Below are 13,280 nucleotides of genomic sequence, written 5' to 3'. Positions count from 1 at the left end.
CATTGTTATTGGACTGCATGTTTGACTCTGTAACAAGACCAAATATTAGCACGTAACATTTGGACACCTTTGCTTTTGTTTGCATTTCTTCTGAAACACCCCGTTTTGAAATTGTTTACCATCACCATTCTCAATCTATTGTAGCTTGTCTATTTTCCTTACACTTTGAACTTACACATTCAAGAGACTTCCTCGGAAGCTGGTATTTCTGTTGCCTGCACCACCTACTCTACACCTAAAGAAAACATATACAAGAGTTGCGAATGTGCGTTTTTGCGTACGTTTTTGTATGTTGAAATGTATGTTAATAAATAAAAAATGCCGCGAAACAAAGACAAGGGCCCTCAAAATCTGTGCATACAACAAAACAGTGCATCCGTGTATGATGATTTATCAGAAAATTACTTTCTATTGATATCACGTTTTAATCTTAACTCAATAGAATTGAATGCGCTAAAGGACTATGAACTTTAATATTTGGTAAAATTAACTAAAGCCTGCGCAAATTCACACGCTATTTTCTAAATGCTTGTTACGGAACTTGTTGCGAACAATTCACACATGTGTATGTTTTAAACATATAATGTTTAATCAGATTTTGTAATCATCTGGATTGAGTGAAAATAATACACTTCTCTCTGGCGGCATGTAGGACTTGTTTTATGCAGGACCTAGTTATTTATGGCTTTCCTGATGACAACCCCCGTACACCCTACACACCCCCTCCAGCGTGGTGGCTGAGCTCTGTCAGTTGTCATGATAAACTCTACACACAGTGCTCAGTTTTCCTAACTGAAGGACTCTAGCTCTACTAGTCACAGACTGCTGTGCTACTGCGACCATCCGCATTGGATTCAAGGAACAGTCGGGACTATTCTGCGTGAATTAAAAGACAAACCATTCATCGCCTCTAAGCTAGATGAAATCAGGGCGAAACTTCTGGACAAACGCTGCACGGAAATCGGGAACGACGTTGTTGATCTCTGGGAAGGTCTTCCAATCGTCAATGGCGAGTGACCGAGACCCCACCAGCATGGCTGCTGCCAGTAGCCGTAAGAGCTTCATGGAATTCATGTTTAAAGGACATTACAGAAGACAACTGATGTTATTGCTGCGTACAGCCATTGAGTACGTGAGTGATTCGGATGATGAATCTGATGATGATGATGGTGATAATGCTATTGGAGCAAAACGTGTAAGAAATCTCAAGAAACAGATGAGTTTGATAAGAGGTTACCCTATTTCATGGGATGAATTACCAACCATTTGTGTCAACGGCATTGAACCACCATGTGTACTTGTAAAAGATGCTCTGGTTATGATGCATGAAAGTAGCAATGAGTTTGCAAACCCCGATGTGCTCTCTATGTGTGCTTATGTAACTGATGTGTGCAAGCTAATGATTCCAAAACAAAAAGACAATGATGAGGACGACACAGACAGAATTATCGAAATGTTTGTCGATTACATCTTAGATTGTGACATGATGGCATGCAGAAATTTTCTTTTCTGGTTAGACCATCTGTAAATGGCGTTATTGTTTTACTTTATGTACGTAATGCCTGTCTATCATTTTGTTCAGTAATGAATGTTGAAATAAAAAAATTACAAACATGTATTTTGTGGTAATGGCTTTTGTGGTAATAATACCTTCTTTAGGAGGTAAAAAAAAAAAAAAAAAAAATAGCGTGTGAATTTGCGCAGGCTTTAGTTAATTTTACCAAATATTAAAGTTCATAGTCCTTTAGCGCATTCAATTCTATTGAGTTAAGATTAAAACGTGATATCAATAGAAAGTAATTTTCTGATAAATCATCATACACGGATGCACTGTTTTGTTGTATGCACAGATTTTGAGGGCCCTTGTCTTTGTTTCGCGGCATTTTTTATTTATTAACATACATTTCAACATACAAAAACGTACGCAAAAACGCACATTCGCAACTCTTGTATATGTTTTCTTTAGGTGTAGAGTAGGTGGTGCAGGCAACAGAAATACCAGCTTCCGAGGAAGTCTCTTGAATGTGTAAGTTCAAAGTGTAAGGAAAATAGACAAGCTACAATAGATTGAGAATGGTGATGGTAAACAATTTCAAAACGGGGTGTTTCAGAAGAAATGCAAACAAAAGCAAAGGTGTCCAAATGTTACGTGCTAATATTTGGTCTTGTTACAGAGTCAAACATGCAGTCCAATAACAATGTTCGATATATAGCCTACAAGAATCCAACTCAAATGCGACTGAGCTTGTTTCACATATAACTGTTGATTGTTAGATGATTTATCTAACAATCGAAATTTACGTTATGTTAAAACATTTTGGCATTATGCCGATGAGACCAAAAACTGCTTACCACATGTTTTCATAGAAAGAAGAGCAATTAAGACAAAAAGCACAACTTCTGTTTTCTGGATGGGGCCTAAAAGACAGATGCCTAAAACTCGGGTGTGGACAGAATAAAAAATAAAAAAAAATGAATCTTTCACATAAAAATACCATTATCAACTGCAATTTATTAGCTTAGCCGTTGTTTAGCGACACACATACACAAAATAGCTGTGTATCTACGACTGTGCTGCGAAATGCACCTCTTTAAGTGAAATAGTTAGACGAGTTTGAAGTGTAATACTCAACATTCACGTCGATGTTTCGTAGCCATAGCAGAAATATGATTTGTTTAGTCTTAAACACTCTCATACTGGAATTACCGTCATTTAATTCTCTTTATGCAATATTTTTCATAAATTCCTATATGAGACTATATACTTTTTGCAAACTGTACAAAAACAAGATGTGAACAGCGTAATCGACTAGTGTGTAAAAAGTCGATTACAAACATTCAAAACTGATGACAAGTGGCATTTCTGTATTTGTTTTAAATGGCTCATGCTGCAATTACTTTTTAGCAAGTTGACCTCTAGAATTTACTATTGTGCAATTTTATCTACAGGTTGCAGTTAGTGTGGAACTTTAAGGCCTCAAGCTTTGATGAATATGCCTCTCGGTGCAATAGTCAGATGTGATTCTGTTGTAATAGTTTAACCTGTTAAGTGTCACGGGGCCCACCGGTGGGCCCAAATCCATTACATATTTAAAACAGTAATATCCTATACTAAACCTAAACTAATCTTGACAAACTATATATCATTTGAAAGCTTACAATATCTAGTTTCCATATTTGGTGACTGATTTTCAAAATAAAATTACAGAGGAGCCATAATTTATCAATTTGCAACAAGAATATTTTCATATTCCTAAGGCGTGTTCAGACCTTTATTTTGAAATAGCAATGAACATGAAAAATCATGAAAGAATGGTAGAATCCTTAATTTTTTTTTAATGCCAAGAGTTCAAAAGATAGCATCCATTCAATTATTTTAGAAAAAGGGACTGAAAATGCTTTAAATATAAAGAAAAAAATAATAGATTCACCATTTGTGATGTGGCAGCGAGCTAATAGCGCACATTCACGTTCTTTTTATGTGTTTCTTAGAGGTTGAATTCATATCAAAATCGGCCAAACTCCCCATATTACTTCTGAATAGAATGTCTACTTCATAAATTGAATGAAAATTGTGGAAATAATGGTTCAGATCACTCAAACCACATATGGAAATGGAAGCACCCTTATATGGGCAGTAATGGAGTCTGGTTGTCACCTAGTGAAAAAGTTTGGTACTGCGCCCAAACAAAATCTTACTGAAAGCTCATTTTTGAGATATCAACCTAATTTTTGAAACCCAAAATTGTTCTGATTTTTTGCAGTTTTAGAGTCGCCCAGGTTTTAAAAAAATATATTTTATATAAAATTTGAATAATTTTTTTTTTTTACATTGTATATTTCCATAAACTCAAGCTTCTATAACTTTTTTCTGTTTCACTTTCTTAATTTATTTCACTTCTACAAAATTCTACTTTAAAACAAGACTAATTGTACGTCTATACTCCAAAGCATTATTTAATTCCAACCATTTAAGTTTGAAATGTGCATTTTCATGTCTACTCAAAAAAGGGGGGTGACAGTGTAAAACAGCATGCACTAAATCAATGTAGTTCTCAAACTATCACTTAAATTCTTAATCGTCATGTATTTCTATAAACGGCTCTCAAAGAAACGTCTTCACCTAAAACACATACAGTGTAGGAGAATATCTAACTGTATAGTGTAGATTGTGAACATTCCATTATCTCGTTTATTTGGGGTCAGATTGTGCCGGATGTTAGTAGGTATTAGTTAATAACAAGAAAAAACTTTAAATCGACATGAAGCCATAATATTAATAAATAAAATATGGTAGAATTACATTTTACAATGACTTCCATAATATTTTAGTAAAGGTATGCCTGGATCACCCAACACAAAGTTGTGCGTTGTGAGTGAGACATCGCAGTGTTAGAGAAATCTAACATTGCGTGGTTGCGCTACGTCTGAAACTTAGTAATCAACATGCATTTATGTAGGACTGTCAAAATGTAAAAAAATATTTTAATTTTGTATTTTGATTGTATTTAAAAAAAAAAAAAAAAAAAAAAAAAAATCTTACAAATGTTGTGTCGGACGTATTGGGTAGCATGATTATCTTGTTTAATCGTGTATTAAGTCCATATTTATCAGGTTGATGTTTGTAGAAATAAGCAAAATACATTTATAAAACAAAAAGAACCAGTTAATGTCCTTGTGTCAGACTTTGTGACACTTAACTTTTTATTCTAACTTTAAAGCTAGATTATCCTTTGAAAAGTGTAATACAGTATTTGATTTTTACACATGCAGTGTTTTCGCCAACTGGCCTAAACCGTTGACCCCTGAAGTTATGACTTCTGAAGGCCTCACATGTGTAGATTCAATCGGTTGAAAAATGGTATTTTGTCATTTAAATATCTGAAAAAAAATAGACTGTGCTCAATATCTGCTAACTCTTTATTGTGATGCTCCCCAACAGATATTCTAGTCCTGACTATAAGTAACTCAACTATATCTCAACTTATTCTAACCCTACCAGTCCACTAATACTCTACTAACACTAATAAGAGTTTACTTTACACACTCTGACTCTCACAAGCGAGTTAGTGGACATGCAGGTGCAACACTACTATAGTCAACAGCACTATAGTCAACAGCACGTTCAAAAGGACCATCAAAATAGTGCTACCAAATTATGACTTAAAAAACGTTTTAAGTATTACATTAAAAAAAGGCGTAATTGACAAAAAAATTATTCTGAATTAAGTAATAATTATGACAAAAAGTCGAAATTATGACTTAAAAAGTTGAAATTAAAATGATGACTATGTGCCATAATTATGAGATGAAAAATTTAAATGATGACATACTAAATTGAAATTATGATAGATAAAGTAAATATTCCATAGTGAAATTTTCTGAATTCAATATAATTGTATTAGTGAAAATGATTCAGTACTGAATCATCATTTATGAGTTTTTACATATCTTCTTCTTGTTTCTGCAGTTTGTGTAGGCCTCTAAGACTATGAATAACTAAAAATTATTATTGATGAACTTGAATAACTTGAATTTGTTGGCTATATAAAAAAAAAAATGTCTTCCCATACCGGGAGTCGAACCCGGGCCACCTGGGTGAAAACCAGGAATCCTAACCGCTAGACCATATGAGAGGCATTGACACTGCCCCCGGCAAATTTGAAAAGGCTGCACTGCACGGTACAATATAATGCTGGATCATACTTATGCCGAGCCACAGGAGAAGGAATCCTTGTGGCCTAAAAGCAAAAATTTAATTTATCGGGATGTAAATAAATATCGGGATAGCTTCTCCCAGGTGGAAAGAGCTAATGAAGGAGAAAGACTTTGAAAGGGAAGTTGTCTGCTTTCTTCTCGACGGGTGAGTCAAAGTTACGGTCTAAATTACGAGCTTTTTTTCATTGCTTGCTTGTGTAAATCATTATATAGGCAGCATAACAGTAGAACATGTACAATTAAACTCGATGAAGTGCTATTGGAAGACATGTTGTCATAGATTCTTGACACATAACGGCTACCGCAGTTGCAATGCGCAGTTGCAAAAAGCGAGGCGCTAGAGAGCACTATTCGTTTAAATGCAAATTACAATTTCACCGCTAGATGGGAGAAATTCTTTTGGGAGAACTAACTTGTAGTAGGGTCAAAAAAAAAAAAAAATCCTCCACAATTGAGGAGGTCAAAGGGCATGCTTCCTGCTATAGCTCTACCCAAAGTCTGTTCATGCGGCCACCAGACAGATTTTAAACACCGGATTTAAACTTCTACATATATTTTGAGTAGATAACCGATAGTATATTCTCAGTAAAGGGTTTCACCTTGTGTGTTTCCACGCTGATTAAGGATAGTTCGGGAGATACAAGTAAAAATGATCTTATACGTGTAATAGATCATAGCTACCAGTAAGATCATGCTTTGAATCAAGACGAGTAAAATTAAATATTCGCTCAAGACCAACTTTACTTATCACACATCGCGTCTCTGAAATTGTGTGGTGATTTTCCAAATGATACAAACTTAGTCTAAATAAGAGCAATGTGGAGTCCTAGGATTTCTTAAAACAACATAACAACAACAAAAACATTGTGACAAACTTTGACAACATGTTTCATGTTGTATGGACAAAACTACTGTTTGAAATATTTTTGTATAAATAAGATGCCTAAGCATACTTTTTGCTTTTATTTAAATCTAAAGTTTTTGAACAGACGCTGTTTAGTAAAAATAATACATAAGTCTTCTAAGAAGATAAATAGAAGATATGATTTTAATAAAACTTTAAAGATTTGATTTAAACAGTCTTTTAATTTTAAAATATCTAATTTATAAGGTTATGCTTTTAAATGAATTTAGTATAAAACTCTGGATGTACTCTGGAACGCAGACTAGATTTACTGTGACATTGTCCCCCCGAGGCTCATCTGGTCAGCTATTTGCTTTTTGGATTGTTTTTTATCGTTGCATAAAGAACTACTTCGCCTCTCTGGAAATGTAAGGTGTTTTTATTTATATATTTATTTAGCTAAAACTTTGTTTACATTTTTTAAATACATTTTAGTAACATATGTTATTATTCATTGGTTATATATTTATTAATAATTTAATTTAAAATAGAGATTTTTTAGAACCGCGTGTGTGCGCACACAACACAGCTTAGAAATTATATTAAATTATTTATTTTATAGTTTTCTGCGATGGTCGTGTTTAGGTGTACGGGATAGAATATGCAATATTCTATGGATTCTATTGAAAGCCCCCAACATAAAAATTGAAACCCCCGCATGGACAAACAATTATGATTGACTAAGTACAGTTTTTCAACCATCTAAAGTTTTTTGAACAGACATTGTTTAATAACAATGATACTTTAGGTTACCGTTAAACAAAATCATTAGAGTAATCTTTTAAAAGATAAATAGAAGATGCGTATGTATTCAAACTTTAAAGATTTTTAGGATTATATTTTGAAATAAATTTAGTATGAACAAAACTTTGTCTCTGGAAATGCGTTAGCAGACTAACATTACATATGCTCTGACATGATGCACAGAGGCCCCTCTGAGTCAAAGAACGACAGACGGAGCTGAGAGAGAGAGAGAGAGAGAGAGAGAGAGAGAGAGAGAGAGAGAGAGAGAGAGTGAGAGAGAGAGAGAGAGAACCACTCTGTGATTTTATATTATATTATAAGCAATTTATTTATTTACTTTTAAAGAACAGAATGTTTTTCAACTTTAGTTAAATTAGCAATATAATTATTTTAATTTATAAAGAACGGAATGTTTTATGTAATATGATTTTTATTCTTTTGTTTATCTAAACAATTGGATCAATAAGATATTTATTTTATAAGCATTTCATTATATACTTTTATAAATTCACTGTTACCTATGGAATGCGGAGGAGCAGGAGGGGGGTGTCAGGATGTAGAGGACGCGCGCATAGACACACAGACACGCGCGTGGCTCCTTTACTGGTGAGATAGATAGACGAACACGTGCTGACAGACACGAGCAGGGGCCCCTGTTTGAGAGACTTTTTTATTAAGACTTTAATAAAATTGTTTATTAAAACATTATTTCGACTTTTAATAATGTATTAAATTTAATAAAAAAAAAATATAAAAAAATAATAATAAAGATATCATTTAAACTTTGAAATAATTTTAGCCCTAACACAATGTCTCATTCTGATCGCTGAATAAACCCTAGGAGTCAGAGACCGTCAGGTGGTGCTGTAAGAGAGAACCACTCTGTGATTTTATTATTTTGTTTATCTAAAACTAAAACAATTGGTTTCAGTAGTTTTTTATTTTATATACTTTTAAAGAACAGAATGTTTTTCAACTTTAGTTAAATTATTTTACAACCATTTCATTTATACTTTTAAAGAACAGTATGTTTTCAACTTTTTTGTGGTAGGTTTTAGTAAGATATTATATATTGTGTGATGTATTCTTTTATCCTTATTCATTTATTCTTTTGTGTGATAGACACCACACTGATTTCCATAACCTGTTTTTTCTTCAGCGCTCTATAAACATTTAACTGCTTGTATAATTGTTTTTCAATGGTCGTGTGACACACTTACACAGTCTTTTTTCTTCTCTCATTCCAAAGGGGGCACACAATGTGCTCTGGAATGCGGAGGAGATGCTGACACATATCCTAACAGCGCCTTCAAACTTTCTGTCATACACATGATCTAGGGTTAAAAAGGTTAAATGGCAAAAGCTTCTGTCAAAATCACATGATCTAGGGTTAAAAAGGTTCAAATAGGGCAAAAGCTTCTGTCAAAACACATGATTAAAGCAAGGTCAATAGGGCAAACCATAACAACATATGCCGGAAAGATACCGGAAGGCCGAACTGTCAAAACACATGATTGAAGGGATAGGTAGGGTCATAGGTCAAAACTAACTGTCAAAACCACATGATCGATGGATAGGAAGGGTCAATAGGTCAATCCATAACAATAGGGACCGGAAGGGCAACCGGAAAGGTCAACCGGAAGGTCAATGACAACCGGAAGCCATCAATCATTTTGACACTTGGTATAGGGTATTAACTACTCAGACACGCCCCTTCAAACAGAGCTTCCAATGGCCTTTTATTTATTATAATTTTTTTATATCATATAAAGTGCGTTATATAATTAATAAGTGCGTCTCAGGAAACATTATAAATATATATCTTTTTAAAATGCAGTTCATGACCCCTTTAATATTTTGTGGGGGGCAGAAAGATCATGAAAGAAAAAGCCTTCATAAGTAGGCTAGTTTGGCAAATTATTTCTTAGGAAAACACTCAAAAGGTTGGGGACAGTAAGGTTTTTTTTTTAAAGGAATGCATACTTTTATTTAGCAAGGATGCATTAAAGTAATCAAAAGTGAAAGTGAAGACATTTATAATGTTACAAAATATTTCTATTTTAAAATAAATACTTTTCTTTCTATTCATCAAAGAATCCTGATTAAACAAAAGTATCATGGTTTCCACAAAAGTATTAAGAAACACAATTGTTTTCAAAAATTTGAGCACCAAATCAGCATATTAGAATGATTTCTGAAGGATCATGTGACACCGCAGACTGGAGTAATGATGCTGAAGATTCAGCTTTGCCATCACAGGAATATATTACATTTTACATTATTCCAGTTGCATTTTCCAGCCTTGGTGAGCATAATAGATTTCTTTTTAAAAAACAATAACAATTTTAATAAATCTTATTAACCCCAAACTTTTAAACAGTAGTGTAAAAAAAAAAAAAAAAAAAAGTTTCAAACAAGTTTTTTTAAGGTTGCTTTCTTTCCTTTATCGTGGACAGACTTATTTATCATTGACCTATACGCTGTCAGAGAGTAGTGGTGAATTGTTGGATTTGTACCTGAGAGCCAGGTCCACAGCGATGAAAGCGAGTATGTACAGCGGTCTGTTGAGCGGCGTGATCTCATACGTGTCCTGCGGCTGAAACGTTGCTGTTTCTGTAGCCGTGTTGACGATGAGCGAATACTCCCCGATACAAACAGTCACCCAGCTCAGTGCAAACAAAGGCACGACAGCTCCCAGTCCTGCACCCGGGTGCCCATACAGGCTGTTCAGTCTGTCTGGCAGCAGGTACCATGTGGACAACCCACAGAGTGCGCCGGCAAGAAAGGTGTGCAAAACTACATTACCCACAAACCTCTTTCCAGGCACTACAAATCGTACCGTCTCAGGGGCCACGCAGTGAGTAAACTCCACCTCTTCCTCGTCTGCAAGGATGTTACTGGCAGCAGGCAGCCGTTGTACCAATCCGGTCCGACGTGCCATACACCGTGCCAGTCCCTGAAGGGTGGCACCCACACCTAGCATGAACACACCCGAAACAACGCCCGCACAGGCTTCATCCAGCACCCTCAGCTGGTACAGGAGGGTCCCGATGCCTCCCAACAGCCATGGTGTCAGGAATAACACCAGCTGGTGCACATAGATGTATGGTGGGGCGCAGTAACCGAGTTTCAGCCTCGGCCCCCCTAAGATAGTCTGAGGGAAACGCTTCCAGAAGAACTCCTGCTTGTAGTCGTTGAGCAGGGGCACATCAGGCCCCATGATGAACGCAGCGCGGGACGGACAGACTCGGTCATCTCCCCCCAGCTGCTCTGGAACATACACACATGCCCCGCTGACAGTGAGTCACTGTGGAAACACACAATATTACAATATACACTCATTTTTCATAGGATATAGATGGAAAAGAGCAGTTTATTATGAAAACAAAAGCAATAATCAATCTTGATCTCTTCTGTTTGATATATAAGGCAAGACACGGCAGGCAAAACCATTGTTTTTTTATTTGCACTGGTTAATATTGTAATTTTGGGCTATTTTGCTTCCATAATATGTCTTGAGATTAGTGGAAAGAAAACAAGCAAAATACACTTTTACATGTTTCTTTATCTACTTGCGTCTGTAGACTTAATTTACAATACATAAAATGTTTTTTTTTTTTTTTTCTCCTGGACTGAGCCAGAAATCTCCACTTCAGCAGCAATACACACATTTCAATTGTATTACCATCAATATTCTGAAGGTTTTACAGGTGGGTTTGTTCATATATCGTTCATCTTATTTATATAACATTTAACTCCTAAAAATATGTTTTTTTTCTGCTGACAGTATTTATGAAGTGATAAAAAGAGATATATAAAATCCCATCTTTAATATGTCAACGAAATTAAAAACATGAAATTTTGAACTTGGCCTTTTCCAATAGCAAATTCATGAATATTTAAGTGAATAATGCATCATTTGCATATTTAAACATTTAACATAATATTAAAAAGCATATTTAGCAAATATAAATAATTGTGTAGTTAATCAACTGGGGAATTATGTTGATATTGTTATTATTATGTTTTACCGTATTCAACTGTAGTGTCTTTTTTCTTAACAATAAGCTCAAAGAATCTGTGTATTTTTTCCCCCCACTTGATTCCCAGTTTACCTGTTTGTTGATGTTGCACGAGCAAAATAGCCAGGAGGTGATCCGGAGTCAATCAGCATCAAACCAGCGACGTTTATCCTCTGAATTATGTGCTTTTATCCTTTGATTTGTGGTTATAATCCTCAGATTTAGGTTTTTAATGCAGTCATGTTGATTTGTATCCTGTGATCTGTTCACATGCTAACACTGCAGCTATGACAACAAGAGGCATACATCGCCCTGACAACTGGTTTATAGACCATTACAATAACTAAACACACAGCTCTTATACCATATTACATTATAATATCGTCTTGGTTTCCTCCAAACACAGCAGATAAATAAGAGAGGCGAGGAGAAGCGGCTATAAACTGGTTAGCGCGGCTAGCATTAGCAGCTTGTGTTTGGGCTTAGAAGGCGGGGATTTTTTTCCACATGGCAAACATTTAAATAAAAACAGCCTTTTCTGTTTTTATTATCGCATACCTCTAAATCAAAACGGTTGGAGAGGTGCTTGAGGGGTGGGTAGAGGGTTTGTGTAGTGATAAAGCAACGGACCCGTTATCCATCATCGCTTTTGCTGATGCTGCAGTTGGGCAATGCGGCCTAAAGGGCGGCGCTAGTAGACGACATATACGTGTGTACGTATAGATAGCTCTACATCTATTGTTCCTCACAGAATTAATAATGAAAATTTGTCTATCAACAAAGTAATTCTGGTTATGCAGTAGACTACCTTTTGAATATGCGTGTGTTGTAATTTAAATTGGTTAAACTATGGCAGAATAGCCTCTTGTGAAGAATTTACACGATTGCAAGAAATGTAACTTAGCCTACAAATTTAAATAGCAATTTCATTAAAGGTATTTCATTAAAAATAAAATATGAAGAAACATTTGTATGTCTTGTTGCATAGCAAAAAAAAAATCACCCCATGTTCTCTTAATTGTTATATATCATGATCAAACAAAAAGTAATATGATTTCCACATTTTATCTGATTATTTTATCTAGTATATTTAGACATGACAATATTGCATAAAAGGACAAAATCTGAAATATTCATGTAATCAGACACTGGATTTGGCAAAAATAAATAAATCACTGGGAAGACACTCCAGCAATAGTTTGTATCTGCTAGTTTATGAATTAAAAAAAGTCTATGATGTGAAGGGCAGGGAGGCAAGGATTTAAAAATGCATGTGTCAAAAATAAAATCTAGAAGAATAGGGAAAAATTAGTTAAAATTACCTTATTTAATTTCACTATAATTACAAGCTACTGGCAAGTCTGACACCCGTCCCTGCATGAGAACAACAGCGAGAGAGATGTCAACTGATAAAAAGGAAGGACCTGTCCTGCTGTAAACTGCTTCGATGTATCTCTGTTTCCTTTAAAAGGAAGTTGGACAACACACTGTGCTCTGTGTTATTTCCACAGCAGGTCCACCATTAAATTCAGCAGCCTTCCTTTCTAATTTTCTACACATTTTAATACATCTTTTATTCTGTCGGTTTTGGTTCTCTCTCGAACTGTCTCTCTCCTCTACCAACCCCCCACCATTATACTCCAGAGGAAAACAGGAAGAGAATTGCCATGAGCTGTGATAACGGGTTTTTACTGAACACATTATGTGTGTGATTGCCTTTGAATTTTTCCAGACATTGGATTTTCAGCTGTTCCGCTAAACTGCCCTCATAATACAGCCCACTGAAAATAAACACATCAGTCTAAAACCTCTGCTCTCTTTTCAGTGTCACAGTCTGACACAAATCTCTGTTTGCCATAGCTGTAATGAGAACTCTTCCACCCCAGAGTGGG

The 13,280-nt window shown here is 35.2% G+C and overlaps 1 protein-coding gene across 1 annotated transcript in view; it reads right to left on the bottom strand.

Moving 5' to 3' along the window:
• The window catches only part of pcnx4 (pecanex 4), a 28,163-nt gene extending 16,115 nt beyond the window's left edge, over nucleotides 1-12,048 (bottom strand). Inside the window, exons 1-2 of the mRNA XM_082153074.1 lie at nucleotides 11,482-12,048; nucleotides 9,883-10,673 (exon numbers count right to left, since the gene is read on the bottom strand). Coding sequence (XP_082009200.1) covers nucleotides 9,883-10,586 — 704 coding nt within the window. The 5' untranslated portion in view covers nucleotides 10,587-10,673; nucleotides 11,482-12,048. The remainder of the gene's footprint in view (nucleotides 1-9,882; nucleotides 10,674-11,481) is intronic.
• Nucleotides 12,049-13,280: the final 1,232 nt, after the last annotated feature.

This window comes from Leuciscus leuciscus (assembly GCF_965113295.1).
Source record: "Leuciscus leuciscus genome assembly, chromosome: 22".
NCBI lineage: Eukaryota > Metazoa > Chordata > Actinopteri > Cypriniformes > Leuciscidae > Leuciscus > Leuciscus leuciscus.
This window is presented reverse-complemented; position numbering and strand designations above follow the sequence as displayed.